General features: G+C 43.5%; 1 protein-coding gene across 1 annotated transcript; it reads right to left on the bottom strand.

The window, feature by feature from the left end:
- Positions 1-835: 835 nt before the first annotated feature.
- On the bottom strand, positions 836-22,081 carry YWHAB (tyrosine 3-monooxygenase/tryptophan 5-monooxygenase activation protein beta). Its single transcript, XM_028121877.2, has 6 exons — positions 21,907-22,081; positions 7,903-8,205; positions 5,601-5,724; positions 4,104-4,267; positions 3,083-3,178; positions 836-2,775 (listed from the first exon to the last, which is right to left on the bottom strand). The coding sequence occupies exons 2-6, from the start codon at positions 8,194-8,196 to the stop codon at positions 2,719-2,721; spliced, it is 735 nt and encodes a 244-aa protein (XP_027977678.1). The 5' UTR covers positions 8,197-8,205; positions 21,907-22,081; the 3' UTR covers positions 836-2,718.
- Between the last annotated feature and the right edge of the window lie 1,125 nt (positions 22,082-23,206).

Raw genomic sequence — 23,206 nt, 5'->3', positions numbered from 1 at the left:
AGAAGGCACCTGACAGTACAAGGCTGTGGCAGTAGCCCCAAGGTGCGCTTGCAGCCTCAACCTACCGGTGGTGTGGAGGCACTTAAAACAAAATTGCATTGCACTGTGGGCCAGTCGTACTCCCCAATATTTCCCCTTGCCCCTCACAGGGACTCTCCCAGTTCCCTACTGCAACGAAGCAGGCAGGCTCCCACTGACCTTGCTTGAGTGTGGTTTCCACAGGCGGAAGAGCTCTGAACTAGTCTGGTTGCTCAACATACATGCAGTAGCAAGCAAGCGCCAGACTTAATTCTAATCTTGGGCTGAAAAATAACCCTCATTTCTTCCCTCTCCTTATGGGAGTGTGGAAGTTTTTAGAAAGGGGACAATGCCATGAGGCATTTGTCTGTGCTGTGGGCTCCCAGAAAGTGTTAGGAGAGAGAACAGTCTGGTAGAACCCTGGGGATGACCAAGCCTTACGCAAGCATCTCTCACAGGCTTGGTTACACCTCAGGGTTAAGAAAGTGTGTGTGTGTGTGTGTGTGTGTGTGTGTGTGTGTGTGTGTACCTTGAATGGGATGCAAAATAACTGTTCGTAGCATATCTTCGAAGCTACAGAAGAGGACCTAACACCTGGATGGTTTGTTGTGGAGTATGGAGAAGCGTCCCCTAATAGGTGGAGAGTGGCTGTTTATTAATGGTAGTTTCTTCCCCTTTACAACACCTTGACTTCTGGTTCTAAATAGGGATGAAATAAAGATGTTCCCTACTTTTAAAGAAAGAGTAGAGCCACGAGTGAGTGTGACTAGAAGAGGTAGCTAGTCCTGGCAGTGACAGAGATGGCGCCATACATCAGTTCACAGGCAACTGATAAAATTTTTTATTTCACTTTTGAATTTTTACACTTTTCCTGATTATTCCGTGTTAAGGTGGAAACTAGAACTGTTTAAAAGACATACACAAATCTAGTACATCAATAACCGGGGATTTTTCTTTTTCTTTTGCTATACTATTTTCACAACCACAGGAGTGCTTGCTAGGCAATATAACCGTCACAGAAGCAAACGTGAGGCAGAATACTGGTAAGGAAAAACGGAAGCAAGAAAGAGCTACCAGATATACAGACAGGCTCGTTCCACATTCACTACTGCATTTTCAAGCGCCAAGTATTAACTGCACATTTTTGTTCAGCTAGAAAGGGGGGAGGGATTTTTTTTCTTTTTTCTTTTTTTTTTGGTTTTAAATCAGTGCATGAATGTTTCTTTTCTCATTTCAGCAGATGGACAAACAGGTGGACACTACAGCTACATGGAATGTTTAAGGGAGAGGGGGTACTGTGAGACTGGTAGGCCTGGCTATTCTGGACTCTCCCCACTGTGGTGTTCATGCAACTTCCCTGCTTTATAGGGTCTTGTTCAAACAGGTCTGTGAACTTGGCTGGAGGAACACACTTGGGAGATCTGGTGACAGGTACTAACAAGCGTTATCAGGGCTGGCTGCAACACAGGGAGAAATCATGGGTATTTAAAAACACTTTTTTGATTCAATCTCGGTCTGACTGAAGAACAACAAGCGTGCTGAGAACCGGAGGAAGCCAGAGCTGTGTGCTGGAAGCTCTTCTCAACTCTGAAGCGAGGCCTGCTGACCAAAGTGCTCACCATCTCTGCTCACTCCCTTGAGGCCCCCACCCTGCCCAAACAGTATTAAACAAAGAACAGAAGACAACGACAGAATTCAAAAAGAAAAAAATGTAAGGAAACAGGACAGAAACTTAAAGAGGGAAAAGAAAAACCAAAGTCAACAGTCAAAAAGGACAGTGGGAAGAATGTTTGATTTCAAAATTTAAAAGCCCCAAGCTAGGAAGCACCCAAAGACTGAGTACTTCTTAAGTGAAAGGCAATCTCTGCAGAACATGACTCTTAAAGGTATTACCCAGGAAAACAGATAAGGCCATTCATAAGATACACGGCTTTTTTCTTCTTCAGGTCCTGGTTACAAGGAAAACAGATTCCACTACTGGAGCACAAGTTGCAAATCAGTAAGATGGCTGTGGGAAAGGGGTGTCAGTCACGTGTTCTAGGAACACTGGACCTTTTCCTGGTGTCAAAACCCAATTATCTGCCACAAGGAGTTTCCATTTCAGGCTTCGAGTTTACTCAGAGGAAGACACTGTGGACATCTGCAGTCATGAACTTTCGAGGGGCAACAGCCCAAACTGGCCAAGTGTCTGTAATCCCCCCAAAACAGGCAGAACTACTGTGAGTTGCTGTCACATTTGAATGTCACAGGACGGGTGTCTCACTCCACGTCCCAATATAATCTCTATAACTTTCTGTACAACTTTACAATGGAACTGTTATTTCAGTGACTAGTTTGATATCAGATTAAACTTTCCAAAAAGTTACACATAATTCAGGTCTAGTTTTTCTACCAGTAAGAGTTCTGCTAAGTTACAAAACCCCATAATCACAGTGTTCAGTTTAAAAAAAATTCAACACACAGTAATCCTATCAATGTTAATCAAAATCAAAATTTCAGAATGCCGTGGCATTTATGTGACCAATCTGAGTTTCAGATACAAACACCAGCTGTTTATCCCATGGACCATTTTGCTAGGCTGAGGCTGTGAAAAATTGAAAGTCGACGTACGACTCTTTTTTTTTTTTTTTTTTATCGCACAAAGGGATATATGTGGAGGGTACAGAGTGACATTGAACAGATCACGAAGCACAACAGACATTAGTTCTCTCCCTCCCCAGCATCTCCTTCATCTCCCTGGTTTTCCGACGTCCACAGCTGCAAGAGAAAAACAGAGCTCTAATCAAAACAGGGCTCCTAAAATGCACTCAGGGAGGTAGGTCCAGTCTGGACCACCTTATCTCACTTAACTGCTTCAAATTCTTACTGTCTTACTGCAGGCCGCAAGAACTGCGAAGGCCAAAACTTTAGCAGTCATTTACAACCAATTTAACAATTTAGTACATTTAACTACTTACAGGGTACAAATCCCCTCAAGTCTTAGGCAATAATGAATTCTTAGGTGGGTGATAGGAACAAGACTCTAAACCCTCCAAAAGCAGTGTTGTAAACCAGCAGTACTTACTGTGAGATTGTCCCTAAGCAACTGCATGATCAGGGTGCTGTCTTTGTAAGACTCTTCATTCAGTGTATCCAATTCAGCAATTGCTTCATCAAATGCCTACAACAAAGAGCCTTTAGCTGACTGTCACAGGTTCTCTCGAGCTAGTTTAGCCCAATTTTTTTCTGTTAACAAGTGAATATACTTTCTTTTCCTGTACATTACTTTGGGGGAACTGAGGCTATTATTAATGACCTTGTTTGCTAGTTGTTTCAACAGATAATGCATGTTTATAAAGCACCAACCAACAATGACAAAAAATTCCCAGATAAGAACTTCACTGTATGTGACAAGATAGCAGGTATTACTGTCAACCCAGCACAAATCCACATAATTTTTTAATTGCCAAAGATACTTCTGGTAATCCTTTTCTTTCTTTACTAAAACTCAAAAGGTCTGGATACAAGGAATAAAGGGAAAACAGAAGTTCACACCACTAAATCTGATTCAATTAAGTGACAGACCTTAGAGAATTCATTTCACGTACTTTTTCCAAAATAAAAAAAAAATTTAAATAACACTGTGCATGTTGAAAGACTAAAAAATATGTAGAAAAGGCGGCTGAATTAATAGAAGATAGGAGGTAACCCAGCACAAAGAAAACCTGGTCTGAGTTCTTTCGTACAGCTGTAACTTCAAATCTCAGTACAAGGACTACAATACATATTGGAGGCCTACAGAGCCCAAAGCTTGACAAGAAACAACACACTACCTTCCCCCTGATTTTTCCACAACGACCCCCAAACCAGTAATTACACAACGAAAACAAAAATCAGCAGGAGATGTTGAGAAGAAATCAAAAAGTGATAGGTCTGTATTTATGTCACAAAAGATCTACTCCTCTCTCCAGAACATCTTCAGAGAGATCTAGGACAATGAGTTGTTAAATTCAGGCAATAAAAAGAAGTTATTAAAAAAAAACAACCACCACACACACACAAGCAGTGTTTTACTACCATCAGAAACCACAGAGGGTCTTTCTCACCGTTTTTGCCAGGCTGCAAGCCTTTTCAGGAGAGTTTAGAATCTCATAGTAGAAGACTGAGAAATTCAGTGCCAGGCCAAGTCGAATTGGGTGTGTAGGCTGCATTTCTTTCTTACTAATTTCAAATGCTTCCTGGTAAGCCTGCTGGGAGTTCGACACAGTGGCTATAAGAAAGATAAGAACATTAAAGGGGAGGTTCTTTCCTAGGTCATCACATGCTGGATGACCATCCAGTTATTTTACCACAGCACGCAGGAATGAGGACTGATCAAACAAGGGGTCAGTGTCTCCACCATCTGATTAACAACCATCTGTTACATGTTTATTCTAAGCCAAGTACTGCATTAAATGCTTTGGGGGAAAGCAAAAATAACCTTTAACAAGATAGGACATGGGAAACAATATGCTCCAGGGGAAGAATCATGGACTTTATAGAGTCAACAAACTCAAACTCGAATTCCCAACACTCATTCACTAAATGTGAATCTTGGAATAAGTGAAAGCCTCCGTGAGCCTTGGTTTCCTCATCAGAAAAACGGGCAGATCCCCACCGGAACTCCTAGAATGTGTAAGGAATAAATGAGACTAAAATACTTGGCACAGAGTAGGCACTTAATAAAGCAGAGTTGTAGTTCTCACCATCACAAAACGCTTATGTGATAAAAGAAAACGAATCACTATTTACTATGGTGGTTTTGTACTATCAGACATTTTAAAGTTTTACTTCTAAAAACAGAGATATCGGGGCACCTGGGTGGCTCAGTCTTTGAGCGTCTGTCTGCCTTTGGCTCGACCCATGACCCATGATCCCAGGGTCCTAGTATAGAGCCCCGCGTTGGGCTCCCTGCTCTGCGGGAGGCCTGATTCTCCCTCTCCCATTCCCCCTGCTTGTGTTTCTTCTCTTGCTTTGTCTCTCTCTGTCAAATAAATAAAATCTTTAAAAATAGAATAAAATAAAATAAAAAATAAAAACAGAGATACCGGATAATCCTCAAGAAAAAGTTGTTTTTTGTTTGTTTGTTTTTTTAAGAAAAAGATCTCTTTAGGGGCGCCTGGGTGGTTCAGTTGTTGAGCGTCTGCCTTTGGCTCGGGTCATGATCCCAGGGTCCTGGGATCGAGCCCTGCATGGGGCTCCCTGCTCGGTGGGAAGCCTGCTTCTCCCTCTCCCACTCCCCCTACTTGTGTTCCCTCTCTCGCTATCTCTCTGTCAAATAAACAAATAAAATCTTAAAAAAAAAAAAAGAAAGAAAAAGATCTCTTTAAATACTGCATCACACTTTTAATGTTCCCTGCACTTTCCCCTTAGATACACTGATTTGTCCACCCCCGTTATGCTGACCTGCTAACCACAGGTCCGCATAATGCTAATGGTCTTTTAAATTCTCAGTACTGTGACGTTCGTATCTATGGTAAACAAAGCAAAAACTGTTTAAAATTATTAAGGAGAACTGGCTCCACTATTGGTCAAATTTCTTAAAGAAAAAAAAAGTTACTTACTTTGTTTATTATCTCCAGATGCCACCTCAGAAAGATATCTAAAATAATCTCCTTTCATTTTCAAGTAGAACACCTTGCTTTCTGGTTGTGTAGCATTGGGAATAAGATATTTGTCCAACAGCTCCTAAAAAATGATTCACATTCTGTTAAGAATCTGGAAATATTATTTACAAGATGTTAAAACTATGTTTGAGATTCAAGACACACTACCACTTCTAAATAATTTTGAAGATTAAAAAAAAAAAAAACAAAACATAATTTGCATCCAAAGCTTTTAAGTGGTTTTTAGCCCAGGTCCTAACAGCAGATGCCTGTATTCTTCAGTTAAAAATCACTCTGACCATCCACAGGGGGTTGATTAAAGTATAGCCATACAATGGAATGCCACGTAAGGCCTTAAAAATGATGATGCAGAACTACACCGGTAACATGGAAAGGTTCTCAAAAGAAGTCTGAGTGAAACAAAAAGATCGTAAGTACCACATGAATCCTATTTTAATATTAAAATATGTATGTGTACACACAAATACATAAGGGAAAACTCTTGAGGGATATTTATCAATATGTTAATAATGATTCTCTATATGATAGGATTAGAAATGATTTTTTTACTTTCTGACTTACACTCGTCTGCCTGGTCACCCCCCGCCCCCTTTTTTAAAACCATGAACCTGTATTATTTCTGTAATTTAAAAAAAAAAAAAAATCTTTCTTTGGGGAGGAAAAAGGTGATAATAGAGCAAAACTGCCAAAAACTAAGTCGAAAATCAATCAGACCTGGGTAGAAATCCCTCCATTGCTGCTTACCATCTGTGCCCCTGGACAAAAGATTTAAGCACCCTGAGCCTCAGTTTTCCCGGCTATACAATGGGGAAGCACAACAGCCATCTTCTAGGGTAGTTATGAGGATAAATGAGCTAGTGTACATAAAGCGCTTAACACGATGCCTGGCACGTAGTAAGCACTCAAAAAGTAGCTAATACTATTATTAATAATAAATTCCTTTAAACATTTATGCTTACAACAAAAGCAGTTCTGAAGGAGTCCAAGCTTCGTATACAGAGCAATATTTTCGAAGAGTTGTTTTAGAATGTGGCATCCTGAAAAACTGGTTAAGAGGCAGTAAGTACCATGCTTTTCTTCACATTCTTTCAGATGCTCTTAAAAGCTGGTCTACATTTCAGGAATTATGGAACTTTCTTGCCCTTGGAATGCATGCCATACTTCATCTGAATACCAGATGTACCTAACATTCAGGAATTAGTGCACCATTAACAAACCCCCAAATTACCAACAGGCAACAAATTTAGCCGTGATACTCTTACACCACGAGTCTAATAAGAGCAGCTCAATGCAAAAGCTTAGTTGTAAGGGGACTTAATCAATCAAAGTGAGAAGATGCAAGGGGCAGTAGTCATTTTAATACTCTTTGTGCAGACAGACAGGGTGTAACTCCTTATGGTTTAGGGAGGAGGAGTACTGCCTGATGGCTGACAAACTTTGTACTGGTTTTCAAAAGAAAGGTGTCATGGGCAGTAATTCGGAGAGGCAGCCAGCAGGGGAGGAGGTAGATCCACAAGTGTGAATTCCTTTTCCCTTCAAAGCAGCCCTTACCGTTCATTTTTACCTGATTTCACCTGGAAGAAAAAGAAAGTTCCCAGTGGGCTCAGGATGTGAGGGAAAGACAATATGATCATGATTTGCTCTAGGATACGCACCCCTCCCGTCCAACCCCAGACTGTGGCCAAAGCGAAATAGTTACGAATCAATCATCTGACTAAGGCTTATATAAAACCCAGAAGAGGACGATCCCCAGACCATTTTTGATTTGGCTTTGGAACGCAGGCCGAACTGACAGACGTCGCTTACTTTCAGGACCTTACACTGTGCGGACATGACTGGGAGAGAGTGACCGGGAGCTTGGCTTCTTGCTCCCGCCTCCCCGGCTGGAGAGGACATCACGGCTTGGCCACAGAACAGCCCATCTGTGGCTGCACCTACCTGAGAGCCTGCCTATGTGCACTCAATTTCTAAAGAAAAGATGGAGGGATGTGGATGCAACGCTCCTGTTTGTCACAGGTCTTTTTGAAGGGAGAGGAAAATACCCCATTTGTGATGAGCAACCTCTGATCAAATAGGAGGTGAGAAAAATCACATCATATGCTTAAAAATCAGTTCCGACTGCAGCTTTCCAGTATATTCAGACACCTTTCTCTCATGAGCCACTGGAGAGTTTGCATTTGAACGTTACGTTAATACTGTTTGGAAATCGCCGTTGGAAACCGAAACCCTGGTCTCTTACCAGAACATCATTGCAGATGTCCTGCAGTTCGGCCTCTATCTTCTCCCGGTACTCTTTGCCCATCTGCTGCTTTTTCTCATTCCTCTCGGTTTTCTGCTCAATGCTGGAGATGACGCGCCAGGAAGAGCGGCGGGCACCCACCACGTTCTTGTAGGCGACGGAGAGCAGATTTCTCTCCTCATTGGAGAGTTCGTGCCCCTGTTCCGTGACGGCCTTCATGGCCGCAGCCATGTCGTCATAGCGCTCAGCCTGCTCGGCAAGTTTGGCTTTCTGTACCAGCTCACTTTTATCCATGGTCGTTCCCTAGAACAGGAGCGAGAGAGAGAGAGAGAGAAGCAAGTGTCAGGCTTCAGGGCCCTGGAAATGCACGTGTGAACCTCCTTCCAACCCGTCTGGCAAGAATCATGTGTAAATATGAAACGTGTACTTGCAAATGCCTTCCGCCATACTGAACGTGAGCACTTACGGGGCTAAGTACCTTGCTAATTGTTTTGCCACTTAATTTTCCCAACAGTCTAAAGGAAGATATGTTCACAACAATCCCTTCCCCCCTCTCTCGAGGTGACGAAACGGAGGTTCAGAGAAGGCAAGGGTTGTGCCCGGCAACAATGCTAAGAGACCGCAGACTCCAGTCTCTCTGTCCCCACGAACCTGATCTGCGTCCCCAACACATGCAGGCTGCTGAAGAACTTATTTCTTTAGAAGCTTATGCTAAATACACTTCCTTAACTTCTTTCAGGAATTGTCTGGTTTTGGCCAAATCTGGTTTTCCCCCACAGTATCAGGAAAAACACCTTAAGTCTGAGGATTGCCTCAATCTTAAAGCAAAGACAGGACTTTAAATGTTACATCTGGCAGTGCCCATCAAGCAGTAGGAATCTAAAAAAATAGGAGCCATTTTTGTGTTATCTTCTGCAATTTGCTAAGTTGGAAGACACACTGTAGACAGGAGCATAAACTAAAGGCAGGCTGATTTGGCTCTTTCTAGCACCAGCTCTGCTACTTGCAAGTGGAGTATGACCTTGGTCACATCACTTAACCTCTGAGAACTTCAATTTCCTTATTGGAAAGTAAGAACATTACCTACTCTCCGTGGGGCTGCTGTGAGAAAAATGATCTAATCTCCGTAAAGGTGCTTTGGGAAGTTTAGAGTATTAGGTACAAATTATCAGGCACTAATTTTCTATATGGTACAGGCTGTAAGAGATAGGAGTATTTTCAAGATGTAACTTCAAACCATAATTGAGTTCATTTAAAAATTTTTCTGAAGTAGACAAAAATTTTAGTGACTTCAGCTTACCAAATCCTCTATACACCGATCAGGAAATACCCCTCCAATTATTCACCTCACCTTAGTCAATTCCCCACTATAATAATAATAACCATTTAGAGAGAATGCATTAATTTTTGGATAATATGCAGCTAAAAAAATTTGTTAACCAATAAGTTTTATGCACTGTAAATTTAAATTTCGATGTCTCCATCTGTGCCACAGTGTAAAAATACACTACTATCTTGAAGCATAATACGGTAAATACTACTTTAAATAGTAGCAGAAGTATCAGTATTCTTAGAACAAATTCTTACAGGGGCACCTAGCTGGCTCAGTCAGTAGCGCATGCACCTCTTGATCTCGGGGTCACGAGTTTGAGCCCCATGTTGGGTGTAGAGATTACTTAAAAATAAAATCTTTAAAAAAACCCCCACAAAACCCCAAATTCTTTCGTTACAATATACACAGTATCACAATTTAAGACTGAAAACAATTAATAATTTTAAAATAGCTTAAGAAGGGGTGCCTGGGTGGCTCAGTTAAGTGGCTGCCTTCAGCTCAGGTCATGATCCCGGAGTCCTGGGGTCGAGCCCCGCATCCGGCTCTCTGCTCAGCGGGGAGCCTGCTTCTCCCTCACCTTCTGCTGCACCTCCCTCCTGCCAAATAAATATTTAATAAAATAAAATAGCAAAAGAAGTATTGCCCTCTCCTCACAAAATGGTTTTGCCTGAAGTCATTTCTGTATTTTCAAGTGAGAAATCCTACAGACAGGGCCCTACCACATGAAACTGTTTTATTAGATGGAGCACAATGGTAAGATCTCCCCCAAATCTAAACAATTGAGAAGGAGTTGGTTCTCTAAGTCCAGGAATCCTATTTTTCTTCCCATGGCTTATTATCTAAGTCATACCTGAGTTGCGTCCTGCATAAGGCTTGCCAATTCTAAGCTTCCACTCAGTGAAGCGAGTCTCACCTGATCTGCCTGACATCTTCACCCACGTCACTGGAATGAGACTACAACAGAGATAATAATCCTCACGAAACATTCCACTTGCTCTCCTACATTTCCTGGCAGCCCCCAGGCACTCAGGATGGGTCACAGGGTGAGTTCTGTGTCATGAAACAGCAGAAATGAAGCCATTTCCAGGAGAAAACTGTGAAAAGCCTGTGTGTCATTGGCCAGGCTCTCTTCTCTGACATCAGGTGCCTGGAAGGCCATGTGCTCTCGACGGTGTGCTATAGCGCCTGCGGCCTGAGTCCCTGAGGGACTGTTGTGCAGAGACTCCTACAGGCTGGCACTGGCCATGGCAGTGTGAAAAAGAAATCTGTTGGGTGAAGTCACTGAGATGTTGGTGCTGTTTGTTGCCACAACACAGCCTACTCTACTCTGAGAAAAGTACATCAAAAGGGGCGTCTGGGGCGCCTGGGTGGCTCAGTTTGTTAGGCGTCTGCCTTCGGCTCAGGTCATGATCCCAGGGTCCTGGGATGGAGCCCCATATCGGGCTTCCTGCTCAGCAGGGAGCCTGCTGCTCCCTCTCCCATTTCCCCTGTTTGTGTTCCCTCTCTCGCTGTCTGTCAAATAAATAAATAAAAATCTTAAAAAAAAGGGGGGCACCTGGGTGGCTCAGTTGGTTAAGCGTCTGCCTTCAGCTCAGGTCATGATCCCAGGGTCCTGGGATCGAGCCCCGCATCGGTCTTCCTGCTCAGTGGGGAGTCTGCTTCTCCCTCTCCCACTCCCCCTGCTTGTGTTCCCTCTCTTCCTGTCTGTCAAATAAATAAATAAAAATCTTAAAAAAAAAAAAAAAAGGGATGCCTGGGTGGCTCAGTTGGTTAAGTGTCTGCCTTCAGCTCAGGTCATGATCCCAGAGTCCTGGGATCGAGTCCTGCATCGGGCTTGTTGCTCAGCGGGGAGCCTGCTGCTCCCCCTGCTTGTGTGCATTCTTTCTCTCTCTGACAAATAAACAGTATCTTAAAAAAAAAGGTACATCAAAAGGACACCATTCTTCGGCTTCAAATTACATACTTTCTCAGTTTATGTCTAACTTTCTTGACCACTAAGTCTTTCAGTCAGGATACAACCTCCAGCAGCAGATAATCCTACTTCATTGCTCCTCAAAGTGAGAAGACAGAAGTTAACTTTCACACAACTTCAGAAATGTCCAGTCTGCAGACAAATTCAAAGTTAGCAGTCACTCAGTGGCCCATTCCAAAGTTCATCCAACAGCACCTGCGCAACTATTACCAGGAAAGATTCCGATTAATAAAGTACTGGCCAAAAGCCAATTCAGAGCCCCATGCAGGGTTATAAAAGAGTAATAGAGAAATACAAAGGATCAACACTGCTAAAAATGCCATGAAACTCTTTGGCCTTACCAGGCCCCCCAATTAAGCTCCCCTCCCAAACACTGAAAGTTAAATCACACCTCTCTGGAGAATCCTGACTACTCCTTGGGAGCTCCCAAAGGTACATGCCCTATTTCTCTCAAAATCAAATGTGGCCTGTTTGGGGGGCCAACCATTTTAAGATTCTTCAGGATCAATGGAAGAGCCCTTGGACATTGAGTGCCATAATGATATGGTAAGACCAAATGCATGCCTTAAAAAATGTATCCGTCTGTTTAAAAAAAATTTAATTCCACACACACACACACACACACACACACACACACACACACACACCAACTACAACAAACAAAATCCGCAGCTAAATGTCCTGATGCCTACTGCTTACATAACTTTTGACTTATATAACACGGATTTTGAAGCAGCTAGACCAATTTCAACAGGAAATGGGTTACACAACACCCAGCAGTTTGGAGGAAGGCAGGAGACAAGGGAGATCTGGAATTGTTCCTAGTTCTACATCTGCACTAAGCCTCCCATTCACCCTCTCCCTAGACCCACTACCTGTAGTCTCCTTCATGTCTTTATGATCAGACCCATTCTTAAAAGCTTGATCGAGTCACTTCCTGCTCAAAATTCTTTAAAGTTCCCTCCTGCTGATATAGTCAGATTCCCTCCTGTCATTGAAGATTTTCCAACCTAACTTCCTCGACTTTTGCCAAAACATGCCTTCCACACAATTTGTGCTTCTGCCAAACTGGTTTTCTTACAGTCTGCTTTTCTGTCTCCTTGTCTTTGCTCACCAAGCCACTCCCTCTGCCTGGAATGTCTTTTCCCATTTACTCAGCATACAAAATTCTTCACAGCAGGGCTCAAGTGCCATCCCCTTCATGAAGCCTTTCTTAAGCCGCTAAACTGGAGATGTCTCATATGATAGCCACAAGCCACAGGTAGCTAGTGTCACATGTGGAAATTGTAATATACTCTCAACAAAGCATTTCATCTATACCTCTCTTAACGTCCTATCACATTTCTCCAGTACTAAAATTATTTGTATATATCTTGAAGTCCCTCGCCACACCATCAACTCTTCCGGGCAGATCTCCCACACTGTCTTGCACATAATTAGTATGAACAAGCATCTGCTGAATGAACAGATCCCCAAATGAAAGAATAAAACTGCAAATTTGGCAGTTTTCTCTCTGCTCAAATAATTCAAAGCACCTGTTCTTTACAAGCACATTAAAACCCCATGTTTTGTATTCCTTCACCCTACTTCAAAATTACTCAGTCAAAGGTGCAGCACAGGGAATGTTGTTAGTGGTACTGTAACCGCACTGTACAGTGACGGACGGTGGCTACATCTGGGTGAGCACAGAATTAACACGCCGACTTGTCGAATCACTATCTCGTACACCTGAAACTAATGTACATTGCGTATTGACAATACTTCAATTAAAAAAAAAAGAAGAAAAACAAAGTGACTCTTAGTCCTGCCGTCACCCTCGCTCACTCACCTTGAATGACTCTCTTTTGGGCAGCTCCATCTAAACTCTGCCTGGCCTTCAAAGTCCTTCATGATTTTGGCTCCTCCATACCTGTCAGGCTTTATCACTGGCCACACTCCAAAATGTACCTTTCTCTCCAGCTGGACATCTCGAATACCCTATAAATGTCACACTCAAACACCCCTGAAATTGCTTTTCTAGTTTCTTCATCTAGAATGCTCTCCCATTTACTTCCTGCCTATGCAAACTCTATCCATCCAACTGGCTAAAAAATCTTCCATGGTTACCCCGGCCCCCCCACTGAGGTACCAGCCTGTGAATCCAAGTGCACCTGTAGCCTATCCCACCGTCCAGGGCCTACACTACATGTTTGCTGGTACAGACAAGGAGTAGTGTCCTTTTACAAGCAGTTCCACGTGTATATGTCCTCAAAGGAAAGCTTCACATGTGTTTCTCATTTAAGGTCTCACACTGTGCCAAGCACAAAACTAATGCTCAGATAAGTAGCTGTATTTTTTTTTTTAAAGATTAGAGAGAGAGAGAGAGAGAGGGTGGGAGAGAAAGCACAAGCTGGAGGGGAGAGGCAGAGGGAGAAGCAGACTCCCCGCTGAGCAGGGAGCCCAATGAGGGGCTCGATCCCAAGACCCTGGGATCATGACCTGAGCCAAAGGCAGACGCCTAAACCGACTGAGCCAACCAGGCGCCCCTGTAAATTTTCTCAACAAATCAGTACTGAGAGAGCAGAAAGAACCCAGGGCAGCTGTATGCGGAAGAGCAGAAAGGCAGCACAACTAGGTCTAAGAGAGGGATGTGTACTACAAAGCCATGGGCACTTGTTCATCGTCAGCCTTCCGATCTGTACACTGGAGATACAGCACCCTCCTCAGAAGACGTGCTGTGAAGAGGAGATGCAGGTAATTAAAGGAAATCTTTTTTAAAAATGCATCATGCAAACCAAATCGAAGTACTATTATTCATCTCACAGGACCTACACATCACTGTTTCAGACCACAGCGTGAGCTGGGATTCTTAACTTACTTAACATACAACCCATGAAAAGGAAAGCAAGTCTAGATTCATCTCCTACAGGAAGTGAGTATGTTACAGTGTTAACGTTAACATTCCTAGATAAGACTCCACCCTTCAATAGCCTCAAACTGTAACACTTTTACCCAATAGTTCCTAATTGAATTTTCTTGAACTGAATGCTAACAAGTGATGGTTTATAATCAGGACCTACTTTTCTTCTAACTTTCAACCAACGTCCTACACCAAGAAAAACCTCAGCAAGAGAGCCTTTATTTGCCTCCTAAAAAACCTTAAAAGACTGCAGTTTCACCATCAGGCCTGGCACTAATAGCACAAAGACACCAGAGCAAACTTTTCCTTGTGCTGGGCACAAATCTGGAAGACACAGAGATGCCTCCGAACAGTTCTCAAGCACAGCCACAGGATGATGATGGGTGTCTATCTGTTCTAAGCCACTGGATGCAGCACTTCAGAGGAATGGGAAGCATGTGCTGGTTAAATCAGCAATGCTTAGTGAAAAACTGGAAACAATCTAAATATCTAATAGGGGAGAGGTTAAGAGGAACAGTTGGTCCAAGACTATGTGGTTGTCTAAAGAAGACATTTAATGTCATAGATCTGTTAAAGAGATACATATAATCGGAAAAAGGAGAAAAAGATGTGCAAAAGTATTTTATTTTCGTAAAACACCCCTAAAAAAAATTATGAAAAATAATTCTAAAGGTGCCCATGAAATAACAGAATTTCCTTCAAATACATAAAACCTCAAGTCTGACAGTAAATGCTGAAATAAGAGTTATCTATGAACCAATCAAGGCCCTCTATTTCAAAATTCTTTGCCTAAGGGATTTCTCTTATCCAGGTTCAGGATACTCAGAGGCCATCTCCCAGGGGCCAGAAGCAGACATCCAAGTATAAGATGGAAAAAATAAAAATACAAATGACTACCCACTGTTAAACCGTATTAAAAAAAAAAAAAGCAGCCTTGCAAAGGAAGAGAATGCCCTTGTGAAATGTGACCTTTAGAAGTAGTGAACTTTCAGCTATGTTTTGTTTTCAAGGAAAAGAAGAGGCTTAATTTTTTTTTTTTTTGTAAGTAGGCTCCACACCCAATGTGGGGCTTGAACTCACAACCCTGAGATCAAAAGTTGCATGCTCTACTGACTGAGCCAGCCAGGCGCCCCATGCTCAATTCTGAAATACTGAGCTTTAACTGAATTTGATAATTTCCTAGAAATTTAAAATTGAAGATTCCATTATCTATCATGTGTGAGGATTACTAAACCTCCATTATGAAACACACAGGAGTGGAATGTTTCTAGGAAAGCCCTACATACTACAAATCTCAGCTTCTAAAGAGAAATTAGGCGATTTTTAGAGTAACTTCTCTGAACCTGTTTCCTTAAATGTTAAAAGGAAACATTAGCAGTTATCAAGGATGTACAAAAAAATGGCTAGATGATGCTGGTCAGAGTAAAGGCTCAGTAGTCACATTCTTACCCTTTTTGTTTTGGTTTGGGTTTTTTTGGGGGGGGTGACAGAGGGAGAGATAATCTCAAGCAGACTCCACGCTCAGTACGTGGAGCCCCACGCGGGGCTGGATCTCACGACCCTGAGATCATGACCTGAACTGAAATCAAGAGTAGGACACCCAACTGACTGAGCCATCTAGACGCTCCAACACATTCTTACTCTTATGCTATTTCATAAAAATGTAGTGCATATAATTTAATGTGTGTTGAAACCACTGTAATGAAAACACTACCAGTATGTCTAGGAACTTTTCTCAGAATTCACAAGAAATACAATTAGAACAGCGTGGTGCTCGCCTCTGAGAGCTTACACTCCCCTGGTAGGAACAGAAGACAGCACATATTTAAGGGTTATAAAGCTTCTTGAGGAAGCAACCAGCTAGAATTAGAGGGAAGAGGTTTGGTTTAAAAGTGGCTGGGTCCTCCCTGGTTTTCTGGGCTGGAGAGGTTCTGCCAGGAGAGAAAAAGGATACTCCAGGTAGGTACAAGGAACACCAATGTATGAATAAAGAGCACAGTATGTTTTTCTAGATGAAACTGAGAAAATCAAAGGCCAAAGCAGATAAAGAGATGAGTAGAGTTATGCATCTGGAGAAAAAACTGACAGGTGCATCTTAAAAATCTAGACTCACAAGCTTGCATGGGGTAAGGAACTGACAATAAATTCTGACTAGCGTTCACAGTCGTACCATTCCAGACAGCACCCACAGCACCACAAGGCCAAAGTTACAGTTCCGGAGTCACTCTGCTGAAGGAAAAACAGATGCCAAGCTAAGCAGGAGTGACTTGAGAAAGTCAGTGGGGCCGGGTGGTTAGGGGGTGTTACCCAGAAAAAGTGAAGTACTCCTAGCTCTTAAAGAAAACTATTCACTGAAAAACACCCACTCTAAAAATGTCTCCGTGCCATTCTACACACAAATTTCACAGTCCTGTCATAAACTGAACTCCATTCAAACATTTGCCAGTTCTCTGTTAGAAAATTAAACACAGCATGTCCTAAATACAAAATCATTAGCACTGATGTCCAGCAAACACAGAACTGTGGAGGCAAACTTCACTTCCACTTCAAAATCTCTTCCCTCTTCCACATCAGTTGTTCAGTATCACTGTTAATTATGTCCAATTAGCCAGAATTAAACTTTTAAAAATGGAGGTACTGAATGATATGCCCAAGGTCACGCACTGTGAATCAACAGCAGACAGGACAACAAACTAACCTCTTGGTGTTAGGTCATCAATCCTAGACAATCTGCTAATTCTGATCCATAAACACAGCTCCATTGGTCAATTCTGTGAATAGGGTTCAAAAACTTTGAGCCCACCTACATAATGGACTGACCCAGCCCAATTTACCAGTACCATACACCAACGCCATAGGTTACCTGATCTGTTTTCTCATGCATAAAACAGGCAAATCTATTTAATACGGTTCTTGGAAAGAGTAACTCAGTTCATGATGCAAAATACTTAAGTCTCTACACACTGTAAACACTCAAATGGCAGCCACACAAAATTCTAACGAACGTGGTCAGCCAGGGAAGGGACACTTCCTACACGCCTCATTTCTTTTAAATCCAGATGGATTTCTTTAAAGACTTTTACAAGAAAGGCATATGTTAACTTACCTATGCCTATTTCTAAAGTAGCACTTAGTACAGTTTACTGTAAATGTCTTTACTGACTCCCACACTGGACCGTGAGCTTAAGGTAGGAACCCAGACTTTTATCTTTGGGTACGCAACGTGTGACACAATGCGTGCCATGCTGCGTATGACTATTTGATCACTTGGTGCACTTTTTAAAAGAAGTGAACAAGGCTGTTATTTCCTATGTGGACAGAGGTAAGTAGACCACACCTGACCTATAAAGTACAGACTATATTTATCCTCTGCCTTAGTCTACTTTAGAATAGAGCCACCCCAGCTCCAATCAGGAAACAATACTATGCTTTTTGACTAATATTTCTCAGCTACCAATTTTTATATTTACAGATTCGAACTGAGTTTCAACAAGCCCTTGGAGTACTTTCTGTCCATCTCTTTTCAAAAGTCCATACCAGCTGATTCAGTAAACATAACAAAAATACCCATCATTTATAGTTTACCCAAATGTGTAAAGCACTAGGGCTTTATTATCAACTCATTTAATCCTAAACATTCTATGAGGTAGGTGCCACTGTCCCCTTTTATAGATGCCAAGAGTAACTTGCCCAGGGTCACATGGTAAAATGGGCACACACGCTTTCCCCTGTGTGGCACTAACTCCTAACAATCAACTATGATTCTCAATGCTTACTTTTGGGAAAGACAGAATGGACAATTTTTCAAAAAAAAAAAAATACAGTTATTACAGTGAGGTTTCAGGGATTGGCCTTAATTTATCTAGTTTAAAAATCAAAATTAAGTTAAAAACAGCACATGCCAAAAGCTCAACAGACTGTCAAATAAGTTTTAAGGTGAGGTTTGCGGGCAAATAGTAACAATGGCCAGGACTCATATCTACTTTATTGTCACCTCTGTCCAGGTCAAGGCCATTCAGAAATAACTTTTTACTGCTGGGTCTCTTAGGGAAAACAATGAAATAAAACTAACAGGAAGAAACTTACATAAGAGAGGACTGGCCATATTAAAAAAAAAAAGTCATCTCTCTAACCTACAGTCTGCTGGGAATGACTCGTTCTCTTGAGGCCATCAATCAATCTCAACTCATTATAAGTACATATTAGAAACACGTAACTATGCCTATACTAGAAGATCTTTTAGCCCAGAAAGCAGTAAGCTTTCTTACTTGGCTTTTAGCACACGTATCCCAAAATAGAAAGTACTTTAGTCTCTTTTTCTTCCCTAAGTATTCCCCTTAGAAAAATTCCCTTAGAATCCAGCTCCAACTGTTATGTTTCTCCCCCATGACATACAGATGACTGCCAGAACCATACTCGTGTGGAGACCAAGATGGTTGTAATGCTTAAAAATTGCTTTTATCCAATGAATTTCTTGCCCCCCCCGCTAGTGTGAATTGTCTGTCACCTCTCCCTAGAAAAATGTAGGAACCAAGGAACGGAAAGTCCCTTTACAAGTCAATCTTAGTTCATTTTGGGGTATCCTTAATCAAAGGAAAATTGCCCAGTTTGGTGCCACCAAAAGAACAGGAAGCCGAATAGGACATAATTCACTATTATAATTTACTATTTCCTCATCTCTTCCTCCCTGACAAAATATGGAAAATCTAAAAATCTACAGAAAAAGTAGTATGATAAACCAAAATTAGTGATGGGAGTCCTGACCAAATTCTGTTAGATGAAGAACCAAGTCTTAGATAAATCAGCATGGAACAAAGTAACTGATGAACTGTCTCCCTAGTATGAAGCAAAGGCTAGAAACACTGGGTTTTTCACAAGCTTGCTTCCTGATGCACACCAGCAGTATCATCCCCACAGGCCAGAAGGAGTATAGTCCCTCCAATAAATTACACAAGTATCTTCAAAAATAGCTAAAATTCTTGTCCAAACACATTCAATAGGATGGATACATGTAAAGAAAAATTAAGGACTAAACGGTGTTCACATGAAACATGCTCCACCACTGGTAGACACTTATCATTAAAGCCAGACTGCCTGGGTTTGATTCCTGGCTCCAGTACTTACTTACCTTGTGCTGTGTGGGTACGTGCACATGCATGTGGGGGGTGTGTGTGTGTACCCCGGAGAAAAATATTTAACTCTCCTCTGCCTCAGTTTCCTCATCTGTAAAATGGGGCTAATAATACTTAGCTATCACTGGTTGTTATGAAGGCTTTGTTAGTATGTGTAAAGGGCTTAGAACAAAGCTTGGCACATAGTAGGCAACGTGATACTATTTTTATTATAGACTATTTGCCCTGATGCTACCTCATCAGTTGCTGAATAAATCACAGATAGATTCTATGTGTCTATGCTATACAGCAATACGCTGTTATCTAGTCTCTATGCATATTCACGGATATGGTCAAATAATATTTATTAAACACCTACTATACCCCAAATGCTTATTTTGATTACTGAGTTTATCACAAGAACACAACAAAGACTATTACCATTTGCATTGTACAGATGAGAAAAGAGGCTCAGAAAGACTGGAGATGCTGTACACAAAATAAAGTTCTACAATAACATATCAATTTTTGAAAGCAACATGTATACAAGGCAGGGATGGGTCTCATCAGCATGCAGCTGAGAAAAAAAAAGCCATTAATAGTGAATTCTGTGATTAAAAAAACAAAACCAAAAGCTTATACTTAACAGTTTACAGTTTGTAAAGAGGCCCCAAGACAACTCTGGAGATAAACTAAGAACCAGAGATTAAGTAACATACTGAATATCCCACAGTTAGAAAATGCTGCAGGCAAGACCTGAATCAAATTTATCTGACTCCAGGTCCAGTGCTCTTTGTTTCTGTATCTACAGCCAAATGAGCAAAAGGCACTTTTCGCAGTGGCTCAAATCTCTGGAGACTCTGCCTCCGGAACTAGCATCATGGGATTTGCTCAGCCTGGTTTTATGGAGGCTGCCTCCCTGATCTATAGAGCTCCAATTCTAAAATGGCTTCAACATAACACAAGCACTGCATGATGGGAAATGTACAGATTATAGGGTAGGGGCCATACTCCAGGGGCTGACAGTCCAGAAATATTTGCTCCTGATGAATGAGGATATTCAATCTAAAAACTAGGCGTGTGGTCTAGGCCAAATTACCTCATTTCTCATAAAGACTTCACCTGTAATATGGGTTAATGGTTTCTTATCTCACTGAAAAGAGAGACTAGGAAGATCATTCAGCAGTTGCTACTGGATTATTACTCTTCATTTGGAAGACCACACCTAAAATTCTAAGTTGGGTCTAGTAAAACTAAGAGGTTTTACCCTCACCCTCCTGTATGCTTCTAAGGAAACAGATCCGAGAAAAATGAGGGCTCAGACAACTGAGATATTCCTGAGAAATGGGGTACACTGGAAGCAGTCAAGAAGAAAATCACTAAGAATCAAACATTATTTATACATACACATTTCCAAAGAGAAAATGCGAAAAGCTGAGTAGCCACGTGTCCAGTTCTATAAACTGCCTATATGTGTGGTTTCATATGAACAACTGAGACACAGGGAGAAATGCAGACAATTTTCAAAATCTTGAAAGTCCTTCATCTTTCCTTTTGGATCCTGTTTGGCGACCTGATTTTGTATGTTCCTAACATCATCCTGCCAAATCCGGTCTCCCACATCCGGCAAGTAAAATCAGAGTCTGATGCTATCTAACCTTACCAAAAAGAAAAGAAGTGAAGACAAGGACAAGAGACATGCATTTTTATGGAAAGGTTGGCAAATTGTCTTACCAATACTGCCACCTTTGAAAACCCCATTACGTGCATTCTCCATTTGCAACAGACAAAGATATACTCAATCCTTTGAAGAAAAGGGGCCCAATCAATCCTATCCCTTCCCCACCACCAGGGAGGCCACCAGGCAAATTTCAGTCCTAAAAACGTGGTAACACACAGTATGGGGGAATTTGGGGTGAGGACAAAAGACGCTGGCATTAAATGACGGTAAATACCGTGGGAAAACACTCCCGATTTTCAGCCTCCGATCTTTTTTTTCCTGGAGATCGGGCCTGACTCAGTAATCGGTTCCAACAAATGCATTTTCTTGACTCAACCCTCAACCCTGTGCTTCTCAGGAAATCTCGGGTCCTGCCAGGCTCCCAAACCAGCGAACGATGATGAAATGGCTTTACTGCAAAGTGGGAGGGGGGGTTTTTCCCTCTGCTCTCTCCCAAGGTTAAACCCCTTACCCATCCAGAGGGGGGTCAACAGAGGCCCTGGGGCTCGAAAACTCGCCCGTATTTGGTTAAATTTTAATTTTTGGAAACCAAAAAGCAAGGAGCAGGGGTGACAGGGCTTAAAGGGTCGGGTTTCGCCGCCCGAGGAGCAGGGAGGGGTCGCGCGGGCATCGAAGGTAGTTGGGGAGGGAGGGTCGGGGGTCCGCGGCTCAAAGTCCCTTGCGACCCCGTATGGAGCCGCACCCCGCCTGCAGGGCAGGGCCGCAGGCGGCAAGGGCTGCCTGGGCCTTTCCGAGAGCTAAGGGGCCCGGCCCCGGAAACAGGGAGGGGCCGCGGCCAGGCCGGGCCCGCGCCACAGACGGCCGCGCAGGGCCGGGGAAGCTGCGCGCCACCACCTCCCGGGGCCCACCCGCGGGTCGCCCGCGTCGCCACGGCGGTCGCTGCCGGGGGGGGGGGCCCTTCGCGCTTGGGCCCCCAGGGGCCCCGGGCGGACCCCGCGCCGCACTCACCGGGGGAGGGCAAGAGGAAGCAAAGACGCTTGTGAGCGAAGCTCCGAGCGCGGTGACCGCTTCCTTCCCAAGCCCACTCAGGCGGCAGCGGCGGCGGCTGCAGTAGCGGCGGCGGCAGCAGCTACCCCGGCTCCGGAATCGGCGGCGGCGGTGGCGGCAGCTCCACTTCCGCTCCGGTCACCACTTCCGCTCCGGCCCGAGCCCCGCCCCGCCCCTGCGCCGGCTCCTCATTGGGCGAGCGGGACACGGGGTTGCCCCGGCCGCCCGAGAGGGGCGCTGACGGAGGGAGGAGGAAGGAGTGCGGAGACCCGGACGCCGCGGACCGGGAGCGGGGCGGGGGGGGGCACGGAGGGGGACGGAAATGGAGGCAGGGGGCGGAAAGAGGCAGTGGGAGAAGAGGGGGCGGAGCTGGAGGGGGGAGAAAGTGTGGGAACCGGGGGTACTGGGGGAAGCGAGGGCTTGGGCGGGCCCGAGCCCCCGGTGCTGCGCTCCGTCTTTGGGCTCGAACCCGGCAGGGCCAGGCCCACAGACGCCGGGTTCATCGGTTCCCTCCCCACCCAAAAAGGAATCGCCACCGGTTCGGAAGCTGAGGTCAAACCCCCTTGGCTGTGTGGTTTGGGAATACTGGACCTAGGGAAGGACAGAAATTGCTCATCCCTCAATTTTCGCTTAATCTTCCCTTCAGCCCTTCGAGGCACTCATCATTTTCTCCTTTTGTGGACAGGAGAGGCCACGTGAAGTGCCAGGAATCGAACCGGCCAAGTCTTTTGTTTTGTTTTGTTTTTGAAGCCCGTGTCTCCGATCTCTTCGTTGAGACACGCCCTTCCCAAGGCTGCTAGGGGAAGCTTAAGGAAAAGAAACTGGCCTTTACAGCCCCTCACTCAGTTCTCCAGAATGTCTCTCACCTCCTCTCCCTCCCTTTAATGCATTCTTTCAACAAATATTTATGGAGCAGGCTTTGTACTTAGTGCTGGAGACACAGCAAGCACAAGGCTGCTGGGCCGGCCCTGCTGTCCTGGAGTTTACAGTCTGGTAGGAGAAAGAACAAAGTAAATAGGCCTTTGTCATCTCTCCTTTACCCTTACTTAGCTGAAAGACTTCTAACTCATCACCCTACCCTCAGCCCTGCCCCCATCAACTCTAAAAAATGCCATTCTTATCTTCCCTTTCTTGCTTAAATCCTTTGGTGGTTACTCAGACCTGGAAGACAAGTGATAAGCTCCTCGAGTGTGACCGTGTCGAGGTTCTCCAGAAGCTGCCCCTAACCTTCCACCTTTCCCTGCTATTTCCCCTCCATCAT

Source organism: Eumetopias jubatus, unplaced genomic scaffold, assembly GCF_037043125.1.
Source record: "Eumetopias jubatus isolate StellerSeaLion01/CBP00866 unplaced genomic scaffold, mEumJub1_p1.0 scaffold_9, whole genome shotgun sequence".
NCBI classification, from domain to species: Eukaryota; Metazoa; Chordata; class Mammalia; order Carnivora; family Otariidae; genus Eumetopias; species Eumetopias jubatus.
The sequence above is the reverse complement of the archived record's forward strand: the minus strand, read 5'-3'. Positions and strand labels throughout refer to the sequence as shown.